This window comes from Neoarius graeffei, chromosome 10 (assembly GCF_027579695.1).
Source record: "Neoarius graeffei isolate fNeoGra1 chromosome 10, fNeoGra1.pri, whole genome shotgun sequence".
Classification (NCBI taxonomy): domain Eukaryota; kingdom Metazoa; phylum Chordata; class Actinopteri; order Siluriformes; family Ariidae; genus Neoarius; species Neoarius graeffei.
Window position 1 is genome coordinate 92,734,384 of NC_083578.1, and position 24,293 is coordinate 92,758,676.

At 43.4% G+C, this 24,293-nt stretch overlaps 2 protein-coding genes across 8 annotated transcripts in view; one reads left to right on the plus strand and one right to left on the minus strand.

The window, feature by feature from the left end:
- Positions 1-6,093, plus strand: part of itgb4 (integrin, beta 4) — a 35,642-nt gene extending 29,549 nt beyond the window's left edge. For 4 of the 6 annotated variants that reach the window (XM_060932664.1, XM_060932662.1, XM_060932667.1 and 1 more), the window contains 7 exons: positions 678-791; positions 2,440-2,589; positions 2,690-2,878; positions 2,969-3,124; positions 3,556-3,714; positions 4,285-4,401; positions 4,552-6,093. In XM_060932664.1, coding sequence (XP_060788647.1) covers positions 678-791; positions 2,440-2,589; positions 2,690-2,878; positions 2,969-3,124; positions 3,556-3,714; positions 4,285-4,401; positions 4,552-4,682 — 1,016 coding nt within the window. In that variant the 3' untranslated portion in view covers positions 4,683-6,093. The remainder of the gene's footprint in view (positions 1-677; positions 792-2,439; positions 2,590-2,689; positions 2,879-2,968; positions 3,125-3,555; positions 3,715-4,284; positions 4,402-4,551) is intronic. The other 2 variants (XM_060932665.1, XM_060932668.1) reach the window with 1 other exon arrangement.
- A 2,365-nt stretch (positions 6,094-8,458) lies between these two features.
- cept1a (choline/ethanolamine phosphotransferase 1a) lies at positions 8,459-22,807 on the minus strand. Of its 2 annotated transcripts, none has more exons than XM_060932669.1 (9): positions 22,620-22,807; positions 21,825-22,067; positions 21,347-21,494; positions 19,585-19,726; positions 17,516-17,600; positions 16,312-16,443; positions 12,610-12,768; positions 12,247-12,372; positions 8,459-11,134 (listed from the first exon to the last, which is right to left on the minus strand). In XM_060932669.1, the coding sequence occupies exons 2-9, from the start codon at positions 22,059-22,061 to the stop codon at positions 11,012-11,014; spliced, it is 1,152 nt and encodes a 383-aa protein (XP_060788652.1). In that variant the 5' UTR covers positions 22,062-22,067; positions 22,620-22,807; the 3' UTR covers positions 8,459-11,011. The 2 variants fall into 2 exon arrangements, with proteins under 2 accessions (XP_060788652.1, XP_060788653.1); XM_060932670.1 differs by having other exon boundaries at positions 21,825-22,133.
- Between the last annotated feature and the right edge of the window lie 1,486 nt (positions 22,808-24,293).

Sequence of the window (24,293 nt, forward strand, 5' to 3'; positions counted from 1 at the left end):
GGTCAAGAGGCGGACACACTAACCACTAGGCCAAGTCATGGTAACCTAAAAGTAAAGGTACTGAAATTACCCTGAAAATAAAAAAGGGTGGGGTGTCACGGTGGTGCAGTGGTTATCACTGTCGTCTCACAGTAAGAAGGTTCTGGGTTTGAACCTCATGGCTGACTGGGGTCTTTCTGTGTGGAGTTTGCATGTTTTCTCCTTGTGCCTGCATGGGTTTCCTCCGGGTCTCCGGTTTCCTCCCACAGTTCAAAGACGTGAATTCAGTCAACTGGCTTCTCTAAATCCCCCAGAGGTGTGAATGTGAGTGTGACGGTTGTTCGTCTCTGCGTAGCCCTGGGACAGATTGGCGACCTACCTCTAGGGTGAACTCTACCTCGTGCCCAAAGTGAGCTGGGATTGTCTCCAGCTTTTCCCACGACTCTGATGGATAAGTGCTACAGATAATGGATGGACAGCTCAGGGTTCACAGGGTTAAAGTAATGGCTGCCAAGTATTACAGCTTTTGGCAAGAACCTTTGGTTGCCTATCGCTCAAGCTCTCACTGACTCCTTCTCTAACATTCGCTCTGCTCTGCCATGTCTCTCCTCCATGCATTGCCATGTCTGTCTGTCTTACTGTCCTACCCCATCCTGCCATGCACTTCCCTGCCATGGCCTGTGGTGGCGCACTTTCAGGCGGTTCTAGCTTCAGCCAGACTACAACTACAAGCTACAGCCTGAACTCCCACGTTCACAATCGCTCAGACGACATCAGCGAGGCTCTGCAGAACCTGGACAGGGTTCTCCAGGGTGAGTGGATATGGAAGCAACCAATCCAAACTGTGGAGCCCAAACCTAGTAGCAGAAACTCCTCTTTGAATTGGTTGACAGATGCAGTTCCAGGAGCCATAAATACCCAGTGGTATATAATATTTGCAATCCCAGACCTGGAATAGCTGGATTAGCCCTGAATGACTTAAGTTTTTTCTTATTCATAATTCTGTGCAGTGGCTAATTAGCAAAACTTTCATGATGTAAACCAGATGTGAAGGTAACACAGAGAATGTTTAATGTCCTATCTAGTATGCATTTAGTTAAAGGTCCCATGGCATGGTGGTTTGTTGATGCTTTAAACAGGCTCGTGGAGGCTTCCGGATGTTATATCCGCAGCCTTTCTCGAAATGAACCCTCGGCATGTAAATATAGCCTCCTGGGAGAAAGCCCCATTTCAGCGCTTTTCCCAGTGCGTCGTTTTGCTAATGAGAAGCAGGAGGCGGGGAAGGGTAGAGGGTGGGGGTGGGCCATGGGGGGAGGGGGAGGGGCTTGACCAAGCTGCGCGCGCACACACATACTCGCTGCTATCAGCGCCTGTAGCCACGCTGCTAAGACAAAACCCCGTTCTCCCTCGGACTCCTTTCGTAAACTCAACGTGACACAGAGAACAGAGAGTGAGAGTGTTCGGAGTGGTAGTTTATGAACGTATAATACCCTAGGCTTGAACACGCACTCCATAACCAAAGAGGATAGAAGCAGCAACTACAGCAACATATCGCTTATCCAACAGAAGACATGCATTGCGGAGCAATAGTCAAACATAAGCTCATAAGTTACAGTCAATTTCCAGACTAAACTCAGTTTAACAGAGCATGCTGCATGCTTTTTGGTTTTGTAGCGCAGAGTACCTGGCTAACTGCAGGAAGCGGTTAGCTGCACAGCTAATGTAGCCATTGCTAGGCTAACACACCGATTTTAAAACACGGCAAAACGACCACTTACTTGTTCGGTGTTTGTTGCTGATGCGGCAGGGATGCTTGGTACGGACCCAGGCTTCAGTGACAGTTGATGTGCAAAACCTGCCCTGTACTGTCCCAAGTTGTGGAAACATTCCTCAGGAAAATGCTTCCGACAAACATACACCGTCTTAGGTAGACTCGACGGCGTATTATTGAAGTAAATAAAATTAAGCCACTGCGTCTTCAGGGGCTCTCCCGTCGGCAGTAAAAACAGACTCCTTTCTGTGTTGTCACATCCATGTACAGCGCAATTTCCATGTTTCGCTCGGTTAGGTGATGCCATGTTGTTGTGTCCTCTATGGTCTCCTCACTACAACTGGGCGGGCAATCCATACAGTGGGTGGGAATCCAGAGGGGGGGCGTGGGGATCATCTCACTTGCTGACGTAGTAAAGGGAAGAGCTTATCAACGCGCCGTTTTGACGCGCCATTCTCAAATGTTGGGCATAGTTTGGTTTACACATTATGAAATTTCTAGCCACTGGGGTGACTTAAAAAGGTCAGAGGAACTCATTTTAATGTTAAAAAACCTCAGAAAGTGAAAATTTCATGCCATGGGACCTTTAAGCAGGCTTGCCTCCCAGAGTCATTTCAAGCTTCTATCATGCTATTTCTACAGTCAGCCCAGCAATTAAATGTTTATGATGGGTTGTATGTTATCCCTAGATACTCGGCTGCCACAAGGGGTCCCTGAAACCCCAAGCAGGCTGGTGTTTTCAGCTCTGGGCCCTACGGCACTGAAGGTCAGCTGGCAAGAACCCCACTGCGAAAAGCCAATATTAGGATACTGTGTCCTCTACCAGCTACTCAACGGAGGTCAGTATCAACGCTGAGTGGCTCCAATCTGTTGTAGTCTGCAGATAAAGTTTCCATTCCAATGCTGTATGTGTAATTTTGTACATAATGATCCCTGCAGCTGAAATGAAGCGCATGGACATCACAAACCCTGCACAGAACTCTGTGGTGGTTCAGGACCTACTGCCCAACCAGTCGTACCTGTTCAAGGTGAAAGCTCAGAGTCAGGAGGGTTGGGGTCCTGAGAGAGAGGGAGTCATCACCATCGAGTCTGCTGTTGACCCCCAGAGCCCCCTCAGCCCTGTGCCAGGTAAAAAACCACTTGATGGCTTTGTTGTTTTACCAACTCTAAATACAGCCATATTGCAGAATTTCTGACCCTACGTGGTGGTGTTTTCAGGGTGTCCGTTCACTCTGAGCACACCCAGTGCCCCAGGTCCACTGGTGTTCACTGCATTAAGTCCAGAGACTCTCCAGCTCAGCTGGGACAAACCACGAAAACCCAATGGCGAGATCCTGGGCTACGCGGTCACCTGTGAACAGCTGCACGGTGGAGGTCAGGGTCGAACATATCTAACCATTCCCTATGTACAGTATTCCAATGGCAAACAATTTGAGATTGCAGTCAAGTACCAGGTCACTTCCTCCTTTCACCTTTTAAAAATGATAATAATTATAATTAAGAAGTTTGAGCAAGAATCTGTCATGTGTGTTGAAACTTAAGCCAGACTGAAATTGGAAAATGTATTTTTTTGGGATACTGTAGATGTTTGTGTCACTTATGATCCCCAGTACGCAGTAACTTCTGTTTCAAAGTTACATTATTAGCTCTTATATGTGACCTGTTTTGTCATCTTTTCTGCAGTTTATCCGAGTTTAAGAACGTAATGGTTATAGTAGCCAACATTTTCAGTGATCAGAATTTTTAGCTTTTATAACTGATATAGATGTAAGATGATATTTGACGGAATGTTATTATTTGTGCAGGAGATCAGCGTTCCTTCCAGCTGAGCGGGAACTCGGCCACGTCTCTGACTGTTTCTGATCTGAGTGAAAATGTGCCATATAAATTTAAAGTTCAGGCTCAAACCACACAAGGGTTTGGGCCGGAGAGAGAGGGGATCATCACCATCGAGTCTCAGGATGGTACGACGCACACACACACACCTATACATCTGATTTCAACATGTAAACACACAACATACTGTAACTACAAGTCACACCTAAACACTAAATGTAATCTGACATAACTTTGTATTATCTCATCTCATCTCATCTCATTATCTGTAGCCGCTTTATCCTGTTCTACAGGGTCGCAGGCGAGCTGGATCCTATCCCAGCTGACTACGGGCGAAAGGCGGGGTTCACCCTGGACAAGTCGCCAGGTCATCACAGGGCTGACACATAGACACAGACAACCATTCACACTCACATTCACACCTACGCTCAATTTAGAGTCACCAGTTAACCTAACCTGCATGTCTTTGGACTGTGGGGGAAACCGGAGCACCCGGAGGAAACCCACGCGGACACGGGGAGAACATGCAAACTCCACACAGAAAGGCCCTCGCCGGCCACGGGGCTCGAACCCGGACCTTCTTGCTGTGAGGCGACAGTGCTGACCACTACACCACCGTGCCGCCACTTGGTATTATGTAACATATAATGTAATATACCTCTCTCTCTCTCTCTCTCTCTCTCTCATTGTATGTGTAGGTTCTATGGGACAGTACAGCAGTCAGTCTGTGATGAGGAGAGAGGTGTTTAATTTGCCATCACAGAGCACAACACAGACAACACACACCATGTTCACTGAACCCTTCATCACACCAGGTGATCTGTCTGTCTATCTGTTTGTCTGTCTGTCTGTCGATATTTATATATAAAAAAATATTCCCCTTACAGTTCATTAATGTAATTAGGCTAAGAATTCAGCATTTAATATTTTAATTGTTGATAATGTGTGTGTGTGTGTCTTCTCAGACGGTATGATGATGTCGAGCAGACAGGTCACACAGCACACAGAGGTGAGCGGTAGCGTCACGCGTCAGGTGGAGATGGTGCAGAGAGGAGTGAGCTCCACCATCACCAAGAAACAATATTACGAAGCCTGAACACAGAGATGACGCCAACCTGGTGTTCAGTACACCACACACACACACACACACACACACACACTGTACTGGCCTTAACACGAGTCGAACGGTGAGGACGACTGAAATACAGAACCTGTGCACAGATGATGGCGATATTTCAGCTTCAGTACCGAACTGTTACAGAAACCCTGAACTCCACGTTGTGGAAGAACATGCTGAAGTTCAGTGTCGTTACTGTGACGTAAAACAACACAGAGTAAGAATCAGGAGATTATTTTCAGTAAATTATTGATTATCAGGTATTAAGTCAAAAATAAGTCATTAAGCTGAAATTACATCTTGAAATTAGAGGTTTTTCCACCTTACACTTCAGTGCTTCTGTAAACTGAAAATAAATTACAGTGATATGATCTGAGATTTTTACAACAAATACGTTTACAGTCCAAAACCTTTACTGCATGTAAACTGAGTGTTCTGTGTTTTAGTCAACGCGTTTCTTCAGCCGTCTCATCGATCTGGCCTCCGATGTTTGTGTTATTTTCTGGGGTTTTTATTTGTTTTTATCTCCTTTTTATGTTATGTTGCTTAATATGATGAATTATTAATTAAACATTTTAAGTTAACTGTCAACGAAAACATTTCCTCTCAGAAAAACATTGGAGATTAAAAAAATAAAACAGATCCGCAGCGCCATCTACTGGGCCTTTTACTGTACAGACCAATCAGAGACCAGAGTTTCATCACGTGACTGTTTTAATTTGGGGGCGCTATTCAACATGCACCTTGTAAAAAGCACTTTTAAAAATATAATTTATAGGAGTCAGTCAGTAAAGTTATTATAATAAAATAATAATGAAATGATTTGACCATTTTTAAAATGTATTTAGTTACATTAGCAACATGCTAACAGCTAACCACCAAGCTCTAGCTAGTTAACCTTAGCGTGTTAGCCAGTTTACTGATGAGTCATTACACAGCACCATTTATTTATTTCTCATTAAATTATGTTGTTGATCTTCCCTGAGAGACGCGAGTCCAAAATAAACTTGTCTTTATTCTCATAATTTTGATCATTCATTCAAACTGCCCAACTGGAGCGAGTTAGCATGTTAGCCTGTTAGCGTAGCTAGCTCATTGAAATCATGAATTTGTTCATTTTTTATTTTATCTTTGAGAACTGAAAGTTTTTCAGCACAACCTGCTGCTGATGTGAATTGAAAAGTTTTCAGTGAGATTTCTGAGCTACAGCAGGATTTTCTCCCAGATGACGACTTTCCCCACACAAAATCTGTTTTATTTTAACTTTATTTCATTTTATTGTTTGCATGTTTATTTTTTTACTGTCCATTTTCTTCATCTAACAAACATCTTGAGTCTCGATGACATTAAAACAGTTATATATGGATTAAAATACAGTTTATTTTTTGCATATTCGTTGTAAATGTTATTGAAATTTGGATTAAAAATGATTTGGAAAAAAGTTTCTATATTTTTACACACAGTGCCACATTCCGCTGAATAAACCAGCTCTTCTTCCCCTTACTGTCTGTATCTCAAGTATTCTGCTGGAATATTAAAAAAAATATATATATTATTATATATATATATATATATATATATATATATATATATATATATAAATAATGTGTGTGTACATATACATAGGGTGGCATGGTGGTGTAGTTTTATAGCGCTGTCACCTCACAGCAAGAAGGTCCGGGTTCAAGCCCCGTGGCCAGCGAGGGCCTTTCTGTGTGGAGTTTGCATGTTCTCCCCGTGTCCGCGTGGGTTTCCTCCGGGTGCTCCGGTTTCCCCCACAGTCAAAGACATGCAGGTTAGGTTAACTGGTGACTCTAAATTGAGCGTAGGTGTGAATGTGAGTGTGAATGGTTGTCTGTGTCTATGTGTCAGCCCTGTGATGACCTGGCGACTTGTCCAGGGTGAACCCCGCCTTTCACCCGTAGTCAGCTGGGATAGGATCCAGCTCGCCTGCGACCCTGTAGAGCAGGATAAAGCGGCTAGAGATAATGAGATGAGTTTGAATCTCTTGACCAATCAGAACATTTATACTCCATCCATTATCTGTAGCCGCTTTATCCTGTTCTACAGGGTCGCAGGCGAGCTGGATCCTATCCCAGCTGACTACGGGTGAAAGGCGGGGTTCACCCTGGACAAGTCGCCAGGTCATCACAGGGCTGACACATAGACACAGACAACCATTCACACTCACATTCACACCTACGGTCAATTTAGAGTCACCAGTTAACCTAACCTGCATGTCTTTGGACTGTGGGGGAAACCGGAGCACCCGGAGGAAACCCACACGGACACGGGGAGAACATGCAAACTCCGCCCAGAAAGGCCCTCGCCGGCCATGGGGCTCGAACCCGGACCTTCTTGCTGTGAGGCGACAGTGCTGACCACTACACCACCGTGCCACCTATTTGAGAACAATACCCATCTATCCTGAAAGTTTCATGAAGATTGGTCCAACTGTTTTCCCATAACATCGTTTACAATAAAACAAACAAACTCGACCAAACCCAACACCTCAGCCCCTGGTGGACTCCGTCCCGCTGGAGTTGGTGGTAATAATAACAGCAGCCAGTCATTCGTAGTGTTGTTTTTCAGGGGAGTGAAAAAGTGGAAAGTTTTCATCCCCCAGCTCTCTCTCTCCCCCCCCCCGAAAGTGTTCGGTCCTCACCTCATCCTGTTCTCCACCAGAATCCTGTAAACCTTCCCACTGAACTGCCTCTGTGATGAAATGTAGAATTAATTTGAACTCCAGCTGATCTGCTCACGTTGTGTTTGTGTGAAAGAGAAACAGCAGCTGAGACTCGAAGTTTGTGTTAATATAATCTTTATTTTTACACTGCAGACAAATGAACTTTATTACATTCAAATATAAAATTAAAACAGACCACATGACAGATGTTAAATTAAAGTCAGATCTAAAGTCAGAATTAAATGTATGGATGGAGAACATTTCAACTTTCTTTAAAAAATAAAGGAGGGGGGGGAGGCAAAGAAGTTGCTCCATTTTCCCCCATTTTCTGGTCCTTTACATCAGTTTCCTGATCTTTAAATCACAGCTTTTATATCCCCCCTGCTCCAGAGAATACACACTCTTCAGTTGTCCCTTTGTGGAAGCATTAAAGATTTCTCCATGTGTTTCTCTATCAGAAAGGGTTCCATGTAGAACCTAGTGTAATTAGTTAAGAACCCTTTATTATCCAATGGACCCTTGAAGAACCCTGTTTTCTAAGAGTGAAGGAAACAGAACCAACACCAAGGTCTCACCCAGTATGGACATGTCCCAAACCACACACCATAATTACAAAAAGAGTGCCACGCCCTGTCTTTAACAGTCACAGTGCATTATGGGTATTCTGTATCTAAATTATTTGGACACTGATCATTTACTCCACCACTAATTTCCACCCCGTAACCCTAAGATTTGACCCTCCTCTATACTGCGATCCTAACCTCCTGACCTCTAATGTATTACACCGCACTGTGGGGTTGCACAGTAACACAAAACCAGGAAACATTTCATCGAGTAGTGCAGAGTGCTGCGAGCGTGAGGTTTTGTACACACATTTCTCTAACACACCTGCTTTGGATTTGCTCAGTACCACACCTGTATTGAGGATAAAATGGGTGTGTTTGAGATGACATCACATCCTGCACACTACATAGTGCACTATTCACTAAAAACTTGATGATAAAAATAATAAAATCAGAACAAAAACAGGATTAACAAATAGCTAGAAAAAATAAGTCAAACAAATGAAAACGTTACAGATGTTTATTTAAGGACTGTGCGGAAATTAATCACCACACACACACAGCTGAGTGTTAAAGAGGTAGAGCGTTAACAGGAGAATTAACACACATTCCAAACACTGCCCCTTTAATCACTCCGCACTTCACCTTTAATGTGTTTTAGTCTCACAAACAGAACAAAACACTGTCGACTCCTCCCACCTAATTTACATATGCAAAATTGAACCTTAAAAGATGCAATAAGCATTCTCAATTTGTGCATCATTTTACTGATTTAACATTACCTCCCACCTTGGAAGCAAAATATTCACAGGACCTACCGGCCACACCCCTTAGGCCATGCCTTCCAAAGTTTAAAGGTAGATTTAAAAGCGCTGCAGTCGCACTGCGATTTAACAGTGATGTGTGTAGAAATGAGGAAATGGAGCGCAACCCCATGGTTTTAGTCAGTTTAGTGCATTTGTGTGACACAAAAACATTTACTCAGTGTTTATTTACTACATAAACCTCAAAACACATCGCAGGAACGTTATGGATGTTTGATCTACAGCCAGAACACAACAGAAAGAAAAGGGGGAGGGGCTTAGTGAGAACAGATTCTCTTTAAACAAGCTGAAGGTGCGAAACGGAGGTACTGAGGTAGTCTGCTCGAGGGGCCTGGAAAGAGCAACATGTTTACGTCACAAACAACAGATTCGTACAGTTTCCGTGGTTGAATTGTGTTTTATTAATCATGTAGTGCACTATGTAGTGAACATAAATGGTGAATAAGAAGTAAGAACGTGTGAATGGGTCATAATTTGAAGATGAAACAGGAGAAATCAGTTCTAGTGATGAGTTACACGGCTATCAATTATCATCACTGTGTTCGACCAATCAGTGACCAGCACTGTCTAGTTTCTAGCTCCGCCCACACGCATTACTGTGTCTAGTTGGTTAATTTACAGGAGTTATTGTAAATGTTATGAAGCACACAGTGAAGGTGTTAAATTGAAGCAGGAAGTCCATATCTGATTACAGAACACAGTTTTTATAAAACTCAGAGACCTGAATGACAGCGGTTTAAAGCAGGATTTAAAAGAAATAAATTAAAATAAATAAATAAAATACCCAACACTTTATGAGAAGAGAATTAGCCGTTTTTACTCACTGTAACTTTTTTACAAAAACACTTACTGCACCTTTAACACGTGAGTAACTCGATGTGCGTCTCATCGAAGGATGAAAAACATGACGTGAGATTAGAGTTTAAAACACCGCGTGTGCATAGAGTTTAACAGAGCGCAAAATAAAGGAGGAAGGCACGTGATCATCAGCTCGTCACATTAACTCAGGAGTGTAAACACGGATTCAACGAGTCAGTACTCTCGCAGTGTTCAGAGGCGGAGTTTAAATTAGTGACATCATCACCGTCCGCCACAGTGTTCCAATCCTGTTTCTAACGCTCCCTCGTCCACTTCCCCGCCGTGGCCAGGGTCAGAGCTGAGAAGTTACATCACATCACCGGGTTGGAGGAAGTTCATTCGATAAACAGAAATTTGCCCAGAATGCACTGCGTGAAGCGGGGGGGGTGTGTGCGAGAAACAAACAATCAAAAGAAATTCAAGTATTTTAGAACTTTTAATACATTTGATTGTTGTGAGCTAGTTAGCATGCTAGTGTGTGAAACACTTTGGGGAAGTCACCGAGGGCGCGTTAAAGAAACAGCATCCGAACCCGGGACAGCGTGTTTTACAGCTCGCTCAGCAGCACATTCATTTCTAATCACAAAACAGTTCTTCAGTTTTTTTTTTTGGAAGACTTGTGGTCCGGTGAACGAGTGCAACATAACTAATAAGTAAACACGTACATTGTTATAACAAACAACATTGACCACACCCACACCAGGACTGGACAGAGGCCACGCCCCAAAACACAAAGCAGGAAACAGCAAGCATTAATCTGATCCTCTAACCAGATCCGTAGTCCTGCAGCTCTCACACTTCTACTCTAACACACACACACACACACAGGTTGTGAGTAAAGCAGGATACAATAAGCTGAAGTCAGAGCCTCCGCTGTGTTAAAGCTCCACTTTAGGACTTCCTGATGTGAACTCACCTGCTCATGCTCATCAGAAGCCTTTTATTGGCAGCAGGTGTGTGTGTGCGTTAATATTTCTCTAAAAGTGATGAAAATCTACAGTATAGTATTTATGACCCCCCCCCCGGGAAACCATGTAACAACTAAATAAACTCGAAGTGTTCCTCTGTGTAGGGCAGGAGTGCGTGAGATCAGCAGAGAATCCACTTCCTGTTTATAATTTTGATTAAAAACAAACAGAAAAGTTTCGCTTCAGTGATTAACGTTAGCTTATACCAGAAAAATAACAAACGTTAACATGTAACAGAAATACGAAAATAACTATAATTAATTCATCAAACTACAACATTTCTGTTCTGGAGAAAAGTCACATGGTTCTGCGCGTGCATGTTCACTAGGGTTCTTTAGTTCACTGGAGTGACTGACCGGCTGCAAGAGTGTAACAGGAGAACGGAAGTGTGTGTGTGTGTGTGTGTGTGTTAGTGGTGGTTGTTGCGGCAGGTTCTGGGTTTCTGAAGGCTGAACACACTGATGTTGAGGTGGGCGGCGATCTGCTGACACACACTCGTACAGTAACACACCAGATCACACGCAGAGAGCACCTGCACACGCGTACACACACACACACACACACACTATAATACACTTTACATGATCAGTATATTATATAACAAAGTATGTAAATTTGTGTGCAAAGGTTTATGCCCCCTCGTAATTAAGAATAATTTCTTTAAAAACTGAAATTTTAGCGACAAGTTTAATGTTTGGTTTCGGATTTTCTTTCAATATTTCAAATTCTGATGTCAAAGTTTAAAGTCAGTTTAAAAGTGTAAAAGTTTGTACCCCCTTTGTGAATGTGGGATAATATTTAATAATTTGTTAAAGCTGTTTATTAATGTCCACTTTAATAAAGTGACTGTGTTACCGTATTGGCCCGAATATAAGACGACCCTGAATGTAAGACGACGCCCCCTTTTCCAAGTTCATCTTTGGGGAAAAAGTTTTTTGAAGACCAAATGTTCATTCATATAAAGCGTATTTATTTCAAAATTCTGTTTAAAATTAGAGGCTTTTGTTTTTCACATTTAAATAGAGGTAATTTCAGTCTCATTTCCGTGAACAATTTTCATAGAAGTAAAAAGAGGCTAAACTGCAGGCTACTAGACAAGCCAAATTAAAACATTTAAATTGCATTAATTCAACAAATTTGTCTGGTTTAGATTGAAAGTTCATAAACTTCAGAATGTCAATGCATTAACTTCCCATAGCCTACGGGTATATGGAATAAATTTGCAGAACAGTGCAAATGCTTTAAACAATGCATTAAACAATACATTAAGGTTTACAATAATAAACAACTGAAACTATGAAAAGGGTAGTTTGCTAAATTACAGCTACTCAGCACAGAGATCCTCAGCCTCACTTTGCTCACTCTCACTGTCCTCACTTTCACTTTCGTTTTTGGCGGCATTTTGTCTAGTCCACGAATTTAAGACGACCCCCCTTTTTAAGAGCTATTTTTTACAACAAAAACACCGTCTTATATTCGAGCCAATACGGTATTATATTGTTTGCGTTCTCGGGTTCTGTATAAACTGCTCTCTCAGTGACTGGGGGGTCTCTGATTCTCCAGGTTTCATTCTTCTAATCTAAAAATGAAACAGAGGCACATGTGCTTTTTTGTGTGAGATGTGATGAGTGTGATGGAACTCACCAGCGCCCCCCAGAGGAGGAAGTGTTCACTGAGGAAACTGTTACAGTACTGATTAATAAAGAGCAGCAGCGGCACAACAAACGCAGCGTCACAGTGCTGCATCTCACTCTTCGTCATGTGGGCGACCTGACACACACACACACACACACACACACAGAGCTTTATCACTATTAAGAGTTCTTAAAATAATAATAAAAATACATTATTCTGTTAATAAATGTTTTACAAAACATTTTGCAATTTACTGTGCCTAGACTGGATATACAGTAAATATTACAGTATAATTATATTCCATTAGAGTATAACTATTATATTACAGTATAACGATGTTATTTTTATGTAAAAGATGTCGTGTGTCTTTACCACCAGGCGGTTGGTGAGTTTTGCGGAGCCGAAGCCGAACGCTAACACAAAGAGACATGGGTTTCTCTCAAACAGCTGCTCTGCTGAGGATTTATACACCAACACGGCCAGAACCAACACCACGGAGATGTGGAACGCTGGAGAGAGCACACTCGTCCCCTGCGGGGGGGCAGAGAGAAACCCAGTTTGAGAGATTATATTGCTGTTTTTTAGTAACAGGTTTATCAGGAGATTTATTCTGCAGATTTCATTCATTTAAACACAGAAGATAAAAATATACAATAAACAGCAGTGATGTAGAAATATAAAAAACAAATTTTACATTTACATTTTATTTTTCATATTAAAATGTTTATTAATGCCCATGATTACATTACTATAGGTCATTATGATGTGGCGCCCCCTGCTGATCATGTTAAAGAGCTGAATAGAAAACAGACCACGTACTTCAGTTTCATGCATCAATATCCACAAACTTTACAGCTACATTAACACTAGAGGCCTGTGCAGGTCTGAGCCCAGCGTTTTACATCGAAGCCAGGATTTGAACCGACGTTGCAAAATCTGTTCCTTTCCTGGACAGTGCTCTCAACCGCTCGGCCACAGAGTCACACCGTGAGCTGAGGTTCTGTAACGTGGTGCTTACATCGTCAGTACACAGCAGTGCCACACCGCGACTGTGGAATCGCGATCTGAGGCTGGCACACCAATTACATTCTTAAACACGCTCGAACTTGGTTAAACACACGAGCCTCTATCAGCTTCAGCCAAAGGCTCAGACAGTAAACAGGTCAGTGGTGTGTCCTTAGATTAATGACTTATAATGTCCGTATGCTAATTAGGCAATTATATTATATACTGGTGTTTATTTATTGACTCTGTGTGTAACTGTTCATATGGGACAGAGTCAAATAAAAATAGCAAATTAATTGATGTCACATTAATCAATTTTATTTTCTAGAGGAATCCAGACAACACTGCAGCACTGAACGTGGAGCAAACGTCGAAAAATTCAATTCGATTCAATTTGTATTTTTAACAGCAGACACTGTTCAAAAATTACGAGTCCTATTTGCAATAAACAATTACATACAAAAGTTTATTAAAAAGGGCGGCACGGTGGTGTAGTGGTTATCACTGTTGCCTCACAGCAAGAAGGTCCTGGGTTCGAGCCCCGTGGCCGGCGAGGGCCTTTCTGTGCGGAGTTTGCATGTTCTCCCCGTGTCCGCGTGGGTTTCCTCCGGGTGCTCCGGTTTCCCCCACAGTCCAAAGACATGCAGGTTAGGTTAACTGGTGACTCTAAATTGAGCGTAGGTGTGAATGTGAGTGTGAATGGTTGTCTGTGTCTATGTGTCAGCCCTGTGATGACCTGGCGACTTGTCCAGGGTGAACCCCGCCTTTCACCCGTAGTCAGCTGGGATAGGATCCAGCTCGCCTGCGACCCTGTAGAACAGGATAAAGCGGCTACAGATAATGAGATGAGATGAGAGTTTATTAAAAAAATTTAATATTTTAAGGTTTTTATTTGACTCTTACAACCCCGATTCCAAAAAAGTTGGGACAAAGTACAAATTGTAAATAAAAACGGAATGCAATGATGTGGAAGTTTCCAAACTCCATATTTTATTCAGAATAGAACATAGATGACATATCAAATGTTTAAACTGAGAAAATGTATCATTTAAAGAGAAAAATTAGGTGATTTTAAATTTCATGACAACAACACATCTCAAAAAAGTTGGGACAAGGCCATGTTTCCCACTGTGAGACATCCCCTTTTCTCTTTACAACAGTCTGTAAACGTCTGGGGACTGAGGAGACAAGTTGCTCAAGTTTAGGGAGAGGAATGTTAACCCATTCTTGTCTAATGTAGGATTCTAGTTGCTCAACTGTCTTGGGTCTTTTTTGTCGTATCTTCCGTTTTATGATACGCCAAATGTTTTCTATGGGTGAAAGATCTGGACTGCAGGCTGGCCAGTTCAGTACCCGGACCCTTCTTCTACGCAGCCATGATGCTGTAATTGATGCAGTATGTGGTTTGGCATTGTCATGTTGGAAAATGCAAGGTCTTCCCTGAAAGAGACGTCGTCTGGATGGGAGCATATGTTGCTCTAGAACCTGGATATACCTTTCAGCATTGATGGTGTCTTTCCAGATGTGTAAGCTGCCCATGCCACACGCACTAATGCAACCCCATACCATCAGAGATGCAGGCTTCTGAACTGAGCGCTGAAAACAACTCGGGTCGTCCTTCTCCTCTTTAGTCCGAATGACACGGCGTCCCTGATTTCCATAAAGAACTTCAAATTTTGATTCGTCTGACCACAGAACAGTTTTCCACTTTGCCACAGTCCATTTTAAATGAGCCTTGGCCCAGAGAAGACGTCTGCGCTTCTGGATCGTGTTTAGATACGGCTTCTTCTTTGAACTATAGAGTTTTAGCTGGCAACGGCGGATGGCACGGTGAATTGTGTTCACAGATAATGTTCTCTGGAAATATTCCTGAGCCCATTTTGTGATTTCCAATACAGAAGCGTGCCTGTATGTGATGCAGTGCCGTCTAAGGGCCCGAAGATCACGGGCACCCGGTATGGTTTTCCGGCCTTGACCCTTACGCACAGAGATTCTTCCAGATTCTCTGAATCTTTTGATGATATTATGCACTGTAGATGATGATCTGTTCAAACTCTTTGCAATTTTACACTGTCGAACTCCTTTCTGATATTGCTCCACTATTTGTCGGCGCAGAATTAGGGGAATTGGTGATCCTCTTCCCATCTTTACTTCTGAGAGCCGCTGCCACTCCAAGATGCTCTTTTTATACCCAGTCATGTTAATGACCTATTGCCAATTGACCTAATGAGTTGCAATTTGGTCCTCCAGCTGTTCCTTTTTTGTACCTTTAACTTTTCCAGCCTCTTATTGCCCCTGTCCCAACTTTTTTGAGATGTGTTGCTGTCATGAAATTTCAAATGAGCCAATATTTGGCATGAAATTTCAAAATGTCTCACTTTCGACATTTGATATGTTGTCTATGTTCTATTGTGAATACAATATCAGTTTTTGAGATTTGTAAATTATTGCATTCCGTTTTTATTTACAATTTGTACTTTGTCCCAACTTTTTTTGGAATCGGGGTTGTATTTACAGAGTGGTTAACTGTTTATATTCTATCCATCCATTATCTGTAGCCGCTTTATCCTGTTCTACAGGGTCGCAGGCGAGCTGGATCCTATCCCAGCTGACTACGGGCGAAAGGCGGGGTACACCCTGGACAAGTCGCCAGGTCATCACAGGGCTGACACATAGACACAGACAACCATTCACACTCACATTCACACCTACGCTCAATTTAGAGTCACCAGTTAACCTAACCTGCATGTCTTTGGACTGTGGGGGAAACCGGAGCACCCGGAGGAAACCCACGTGGACACGGGGAGAACATGCAAACTCCACACAGAAAGGCCCTCGCCGGCCACGGGGCTCGAACCCGGACCTTCTTGCTGTGAGGCGACGGCGCTAACCACTACACCACCGTGCCGCCCTGTTTATATTCAGTATTTAATAAACTTGAAATATTTAATGTAAATTAAGGTTTATTTTATTCTGATTTAAAGACGTTCTGTTCCACATTGATCTGAATAATTCTGATGTAAATAATTAAATCCTGATTATAGAATTGTTAGATCAGTTCAGACACACCGCGACGGTGGAGCCGTTTTTGCCCATCCCGCCTGTGAAGATGACCCGGAAGTAGTTTGTACAGGAGAAAATGGCACCGAGGAGCGTCAGGAAGGCAGGAATCATCTTCACCTGGACATTCAGTACCGGAATCTGGTTTAATCACACACACACACACACACACACACGTGATTATAATCAAAAATTAAAACACACATTTAAATCACCGTCATTCATTAACCCTCACTAGTCTGTAAAGATGTTTATCAAACAATATTTTCACTTTGTTTATAACTGATCTAATTTAATAAGCTGACAGTATTATTATCTGCTGTTAAGTCCGATGTGTACAGAGCTCTCAGAAATCACAGAATACCTGAGCTGTGAAAATCAGGAGGAACATTAGACTATTTAACTTAATATTTCAATAAGACGCAGTATATCCTGATATATCACTGATCATGCTCACTCAAATGTACAAAAAAATTAATAACGACAAATTTTTGAATGAAATATCAAAAGAGAATGAAAATATCAAAATACACAACAGAAATAAGAGATTATTAGAACAGATGTGAGACAATAAGAATAAAAAAAACAGCACACTGTATTTAAAAATAAAAAACATCAGAACACGATAACACAACACTGAATCTCATCTCATTATCTGTAGCCGCTTTATCCTGTTCTACAGGGTCGCAGGCGAGCTGGAGCCTATCCCAGCTGACTACGGGCGAAAGGCGGGGTTCACCCTGGACAAGTCGCCAGGTCATCACAGGGCTGACACATAGACACAGACAACCATTCACACTCACATTACAACACTGAATAATTCTCACAAAAAAACAAAACAAAAAACCCCCATTTTAATGGGTTTCAGTGTTGAAATCTAAAATAAATATATATAAAACAGGTTTTGTGTGAGCCGTGTGTTAGAGCTGAGGTTTCACTCCAACTCTTTAATAAAAGTTATAGTTTAAAAAAAAAAAAAAAAAAGTTAATATTTTTAAAGCTATGAATGAGTTGCAGCTTTGTCCTCATACTGTTTAAAAAAGTGTGTTATTTTATTTACAGTGTTGAGTCTGTGTCTGTCACCAGTGCTGTGTTAGTTCACTGCTGCTGTTTATCCACTTTATAAACACGTTGCCGTTTCCTCTCGTGTGTTTGAACAGAGAATTAAGTGAAATGTTGGGTTTAGTAGTGAACAGGAGACGTAGTAAATTACCACAAACTGCCAGAGAGCAGTTCCTCCGAGTGCAGCCAGCAGGTACACGGTCATAATGAAGACCTGCACTTCAGTCACATCAATACTGCACACACACACACACAGAGGGGGGTGAATTAACTCATGCCAGAAATACACAGCAGCGTTCCTCGTCCTGTTCTTCAGTAACGTCACATCTACAGCTGTGCGATAAACACACTTCATCTTCACACAAACAGTTTTCTGATTTCTGGAAGTATTTAAATATTTGACAGCACAAATCTCAGCTGAAAAGTCACTCGTGCATACGCAGAAGTGTATATATATTTTCTTAAACCCCAGATTTTATGTTTTTTCCCCCCTACAAACAGTTAATCTGAGTGAACTCTGAGGAGTCAGTGTTCCACAGACAGAAATCCTTGTGATGGTCAGGGGTGCACATACTTCTGGCAGGTGTGTATATTAGGTGCAGGGATGTTGAACCGTGAGGCTCTGAGAGGTTTAGTGTTGGTGTGTATTAGTGATGTTCTGAAGCAGTGTGACAGCTCCAGTGAATCAGGTTCAATTATTAAACCCACAGGAGCTCAGAGTGCATCAGGCCATCAGATTAAACACCCCACCACACCCAACCCCACCTCACCCCATCAGATTAAACACCCCACCCCACCACACCCAACCCCACCTCACCCCATCCAACCAAACCTCGCCCCACCGTACCCAACCCCACCGCACCTCCATCCAACCGAACCGCACCCAACCCCACCCCACCCAACCTCGCCCCACCGCACCCAACCAAACCTCGCCCCACCCCATCCAACCAAACCTCGCCCCACCGTACCCAACCCCACCGCACCTCCATCCAACCGAACCGCACCCAACCCCACCCCACCCAACCTCGCCCCACCGCACCCAACCAAACCTCGCCCCACCCCATCCAACCAAACCTCGCCCCACCGTACCCAACCCAACCTCGCCCCACCGTACCCAACCCCAGCTCCATCCAACCGAACCTCACCCCACCGCACCCCCAGCCAACCGAACCGCACCCAACCCCACCCAACCAACCCCACCGCACCTCCATCCAACCAAACCTCACCCAACCTCACCGAACCCCACCTCACCCCATCCAACCAAACCTCGCCCCACCCCATCCAACCAAACCTCGCCCCACCGTACCCAACCCCACCTCCATCCAACCGAACCTCACCCCACCTCCATCCAACCGAACCTCACCCCACCGCACCCAACCGAACCTCACCCCACCGCACCCAACCTCACCCCACCCCATCCAACCAAACCTCGCCCCACCGCACCTCCATCCAACCAAACCTCACCCCACCGCACCCAACCAAACCTCGCCCCACCGCACCTCCATCCAACCAAACCTCGCCCCACCGTACCCAACCCCACCTCCATCCAACCGAACCTCACCCCACCTCCATCCAACCGAACCTCACCCCACCGCACCCAACCGAACCTCACCCCACCGCACCCAACCTCACCCCACCCCATCCAACCAAACCTCGCCCCACCGCACCTCCATCCAACCAAACCTCACCCCACCGCACCCAACCAAACCTCGCCCCACCGCACCTCCATCCAACCAAACCTCACCCCACCGCACCCAACCTCACCGAACCCCACCAAACCCGACCTCACCCCATCAAACCAAACCTCGCCCCACTGTACCCAACCTCACCGCACCCAACCAAACCTCACCCCACCCCACCTCACCAAACCCAATCCCATTCCATCCCATCCCATCCAACCTGATACCGAGTCTTTCATTAACACACTTATTTTATTTGGTGTATTAACATTTTTCTTCATGTTCACTTTTATTTAAAGCTCAGTTTTTACTCAAAATGATAAGTGCTGTAAAAAGATTATAAAATTAAAAACCATTCTCTCCCTCACATGCACACAGCAGCTCTTACATCACTACTGTGACTCTTTGCTACTTTACACAGTTTGATGAGTTAAGGCCTGACGCTGTGTTCACACTTTTTAAACAGCGACTCCACACATGTAAGATTTAATATAACCGAGGGGAAGTGAAATGGAGTGGGGCGGGGTCGCGGAGTGCTCACATGCCGAAGCGCAGCGTTCCTGAGACGTAGGTCTGCCAGTGAGCGCAGTAGAACATGAACACGCCCACAAAACAGCAGAAGAACATCCAGTCAGGATTCGTCCCCATCTGAGCCGCGATACACGTCCCCAGAATCACAAACACTGCACACACACACACGTTACACAGTATGAGGGATTATGCAGAGTTTGGCTTGTATTCAGATCACATCTGGACTAGGGCTTTGACTTCGAACTTCGATATTCGAATACAATTCGAATGTTGTGAAAAAAAGAGATGTTCGAACAAATATTAGGCAGCTCTAAATATTCGAACCTGTATATGGTATCATTAGGCATAATTCTTTTATTTTTGTGAATGTGGTTGTAAACGTTTTCAGTTCAGGTCGCAGGTTTTTTTTTTTTTTTAACGTCTGTGGAATTTATGTGAATCGCGAAGGTCATTGTCTTTTGTCTTATCTGGGCACCTGTAGACGTTAGCGTCAAGCTGACTATGCGACACTGCGCAGTAATGCTTTCATGCGCTGTTATTTTTGTCAACTTGGGATAGTTGCTAAAAAAAAAAAAACTATTAGCTTACTTGCGCAAGTAGCCTATAGGCCTAAATTAATTTAGCCTACACATGGTGGAATTTACATACCATGAAGTTCATAAGTTAACGAAGTGAGCACGTAAAACTAATCTGTGATCTTATAACATATCGTGTCCGTGTTTGTTTGAATTGTGAATCAGAGACGCGAGCAGGAAGCAGTGACATGACAGCTGACACCGAGCTCATTCAAAACAAACATTCTCAAAAGCCAACACGAATGGGCTCGGAACGGCAGTGTTATAAACTCACAGATTAGGTGTAGGCCTAGCAGCACCTGCTCATTTTGTAAACGTTCCCCTTTGATTGTCAGTGAGGCTACAGTTTAGAGGCTTTCATCAGTACAAGCAACCAGGAAACCGAAGGAACAGCGTTTCACACAAAAAAGGCAACGGACAAACGACGAAGTTTGTGGATTATGTAACGTTAAAAGTGTCAGCCGGTATAATGCCAATTACTACGACACTGCACGTTTCATTAGTAGTGGTTGTAAAAACACGCCTGAATATTTCATATTTCCTGCACGTAATCTTATTGACATTGACTGAACAGTGCCCCCTGGTGGACTGAATATCATTTAATTTTGATGCCGAGGTGTTAGTGAGGCATTTAAGAATAATATAATTAATAAAAGTTCGAATACTATTCGAATGTCTAGATTAATTTCCAAACGAACTTCGAATATGATTTTTGGGCCAAGGTCAAAGCCCTAATCTGGACACATCACTCTGCTTTTTTTCAGCCTGAACGTCTCTCTTATTAACACGCTGCAGCAGACATTATTATTGGTTGATGTGTGTGTGGGGTGAGAGATGTTTGTGTGGTGTGTGTAATTTTATGGATATATTTTAATATCATCTCTGTCCATCTCCTGAGTGTTTTTCTGTGGTTTAACCCCAAACCAGTGTTCTAGGGGTCATACAGTGCACTATGTAGGGTGCACTACACCATTAATGTATACCCTGTGTTTTTGTGGTCACAAGATTCAGGATTCTGAACGCTGTGATCTGATTGGTTCTCTGCCTTTCCATCCGTTTGTGTGTTATAGAGGGAGCACAAACTTTTGAGCACCATGACACAAACAGCTTCTTGGAGTAGGACATATTCTCTCTCTCTCTCTCTCTCTCTCTCTCTCTCTCACACACACACACACTCTCTCTCTCTCTCTCACACACCAGTGGAGAGCGAGTCACAGCCATGGTCGAAGAGTTCTCCAAGCGGAGTGCTGCTGTTGGTCCGTCTCGCCTGTTTACCATCAATGGCGTCCAGTGATTGGTAGAGAAACAGCCCTACAGCACAGGACAGGTACACCCATGTTGGAGCCTGAACACACACACAAGTTTCTGTTTAGTGAACTGTAACACTGCTCCACACTGGACAGGTTAATCAACAACATTTAACTCAGTTCTGAAGATTCCCAGTGTTTATCACCGCCCTGTGTTCCCTCATCTCTCTTACACACACACACACACACACACACACAGTACCTGAACACCCCTGCATTAACATGTGCCCTGGGTTCAGCTGTAAGTGAAGGTGTGAAGAGATTAAATGTGTCCCAGTGGTGATCAGGTCATGAGCACCCGTGACCTGATCACCCAGGACACACACACAAATATATGTATGTATGTATATATGCATGTGTGTGTGTACCTGCTCAGTAGCGGTAGGACAGTGATAGGCGAGGAGGAGTGTGGTGGTGATGTTGAGGGCGAGGCCGATGGAGGTGATGAGGTTGGGGGCGACCCACAGGGGAACTCTCTCCACCAGCCAGCACCAGAATGGCTGCAGGAGCGGCTCCAGGAGGGATTTACCCTCACTGCTGTACCGGTGCTCCTCCAACCGCTTCAGCTGCTGCCGTGACAACCGTAACCCTGACAACACCATCATCACAACCTGAGTGTGTGTACACACACACACACACACACAGAGTGAGCAATCAGAATCCAGAACTCTTCACTGCTGCGGAATAAAATATTAACATCAGTCCCAACTTCTCAGTCAATATCTCACAAATTGTGTTTAGATTACAGTTATTACATCTAAATGTTACTCAAACGGTCTGCAATTCACACATCATGATATCGCGAGATTATCTTAAAGTATCGCGATATTATAGTCATGCCCTCACATTACTAGTTTCTAACAGTGTAGAATTAAAGTCATTACATAAACAATCAACAACTAATCACTAATAATAATAATTAAACAGCTTATAAAACAAGTAATGAACCAGTAAATAAAATTTGAAAAAAAAAACCTTTTAATTACAACTTTAACCCCAGGACATCTTCAACAGTATTTATAATTTTACTTTAAATGATATAATGAAATCTCCCACTGCAGGCTCATTAGTAAAAAATAATTAAATGTGTGATGTTTATTCTGATAAATGATGTTAGAGAGTTAGCTTTAGCATGGTTAGCTAATCCACTAGCGGTGCAGTACCGTATGGTGAAGGTCTCTCTCTCTCTGCAGATTAAAGCAGCTCCTCAGGAATTATTAACCCGAGAGGAAATCAGATAAAAAGCAGATTAATGACGGTTTATCTCAGTTTGTATGATAAATCCACGCCAGGTCCATGACACACAATGGCGGGAGCACACCGGAAGTAAACACCTCCCGAACGGAAGCGTGCGTCTCAAACCGACACAGAGCTCACCGGAAGTAGTCTGTGTTGCTGTTGTTGTGCTTAGTCTTTTTATTCTTTTAGACCTATTTTATTGTATATTACTGCCTACAGTCACTCCGGTCAGGATATATTAAGTCCTAGTTTCAGTCACTTTGATTTGAGATAAACACCAGAGTGGTTTGGACAAATGGACAAATCCATCCATCTATCCATCCATTGATCAAGCCATCAATCCATAAATCAGTTCATCAATCAATCCAACAATCAATCAATCAATCAATCAATCAATCAATCAATCAATCAATCAATCAATCCGTCCGTTCATCAGTCCATCAGTCCGTCCATCCAACCATTCATCCATCCATCAATTTGTCCATCAATCCATCAGTCCATCCAACCATCCATCCATCAATCTATCCATCCATCCATGAATCCATCCATCATTTCATCCTTCCATCCATCAATTAATCCACCAATCCATCCATTAATCAGTCCATCCATCCATCCATCCATCCATCTGTCCATCAATCCATCCGTCCAACCATCCATCCATCAATCCATCCATCAGTCCATCAATCTGTCCATCAATCCATCCGTCCATCAGTCCATCCAACCATCCATCCATACATCAGTCCATCAATCCATCCATTCATGAATCCATCCATCCATCCATCCATCTGTCCATCAGTCCATCAGTCTGTCCATCCAACCATCCATCCATCAATCCATCCATCAGTCCATCAATCCGTCCGTCCATCAGTCCATCCATCCATCCATCCATCCATCCATCCATCCATCCATCCATCCATCAGTCCGTCCATCCAACCATCCATCCATCAATCAATCCATCAATCCATCAAACAATCCATCCATCCATCCATCCAAACTTTTTTCCGTTTCCAGTTTTCTGTTGAGAGTACATCGTGCACATTCTGGCTGCCGCTTCTCACCGGAGCTTTTTTATTTTATTTTCTCTCCTTTTTTATTTTAATTTTTTTCTTTTTTCTGTTTGATGTTTGTTTGAGTGTTTTTGTCCGCCAGTTGTGGTGAAGCTCTGGACCCAGTTTTGGGCTTCGGTTCCCTCCAGGCCTTGGTTTGCTGTGGGTGATGCCTGCGCTCCCAGCTATGGACTGCAGTGAGCTTGTTGCTCATTTTAACATCATGGTTGTCCAGCGCTCTGTGTTTTAATGCTTGGCGTGATGTTCCGAGCAATGTTGCTCGGTGGCGTCACGGCAGCTGTGCAGGTGGTTTGAGACATACCAGCACTCTTCATGGCGGTGCTTCTGTGCTCGCTTTGTGGATCCATGGCGTGGTGTTCGAGTGATGTTGCTGGCGGCGTCACGGCGGCTGTGCTGGAGATGTGGGACTTGTTTTCGTGTGCCTTTTAGTGGGACTGTGGCCGCTACACCACTGGAATGATATCCTGACCTCTATTTGGTGGACTTTTTTTTCTGCTTATTATTGTAAAGCGACCTTGGGTTTTGAGAAAG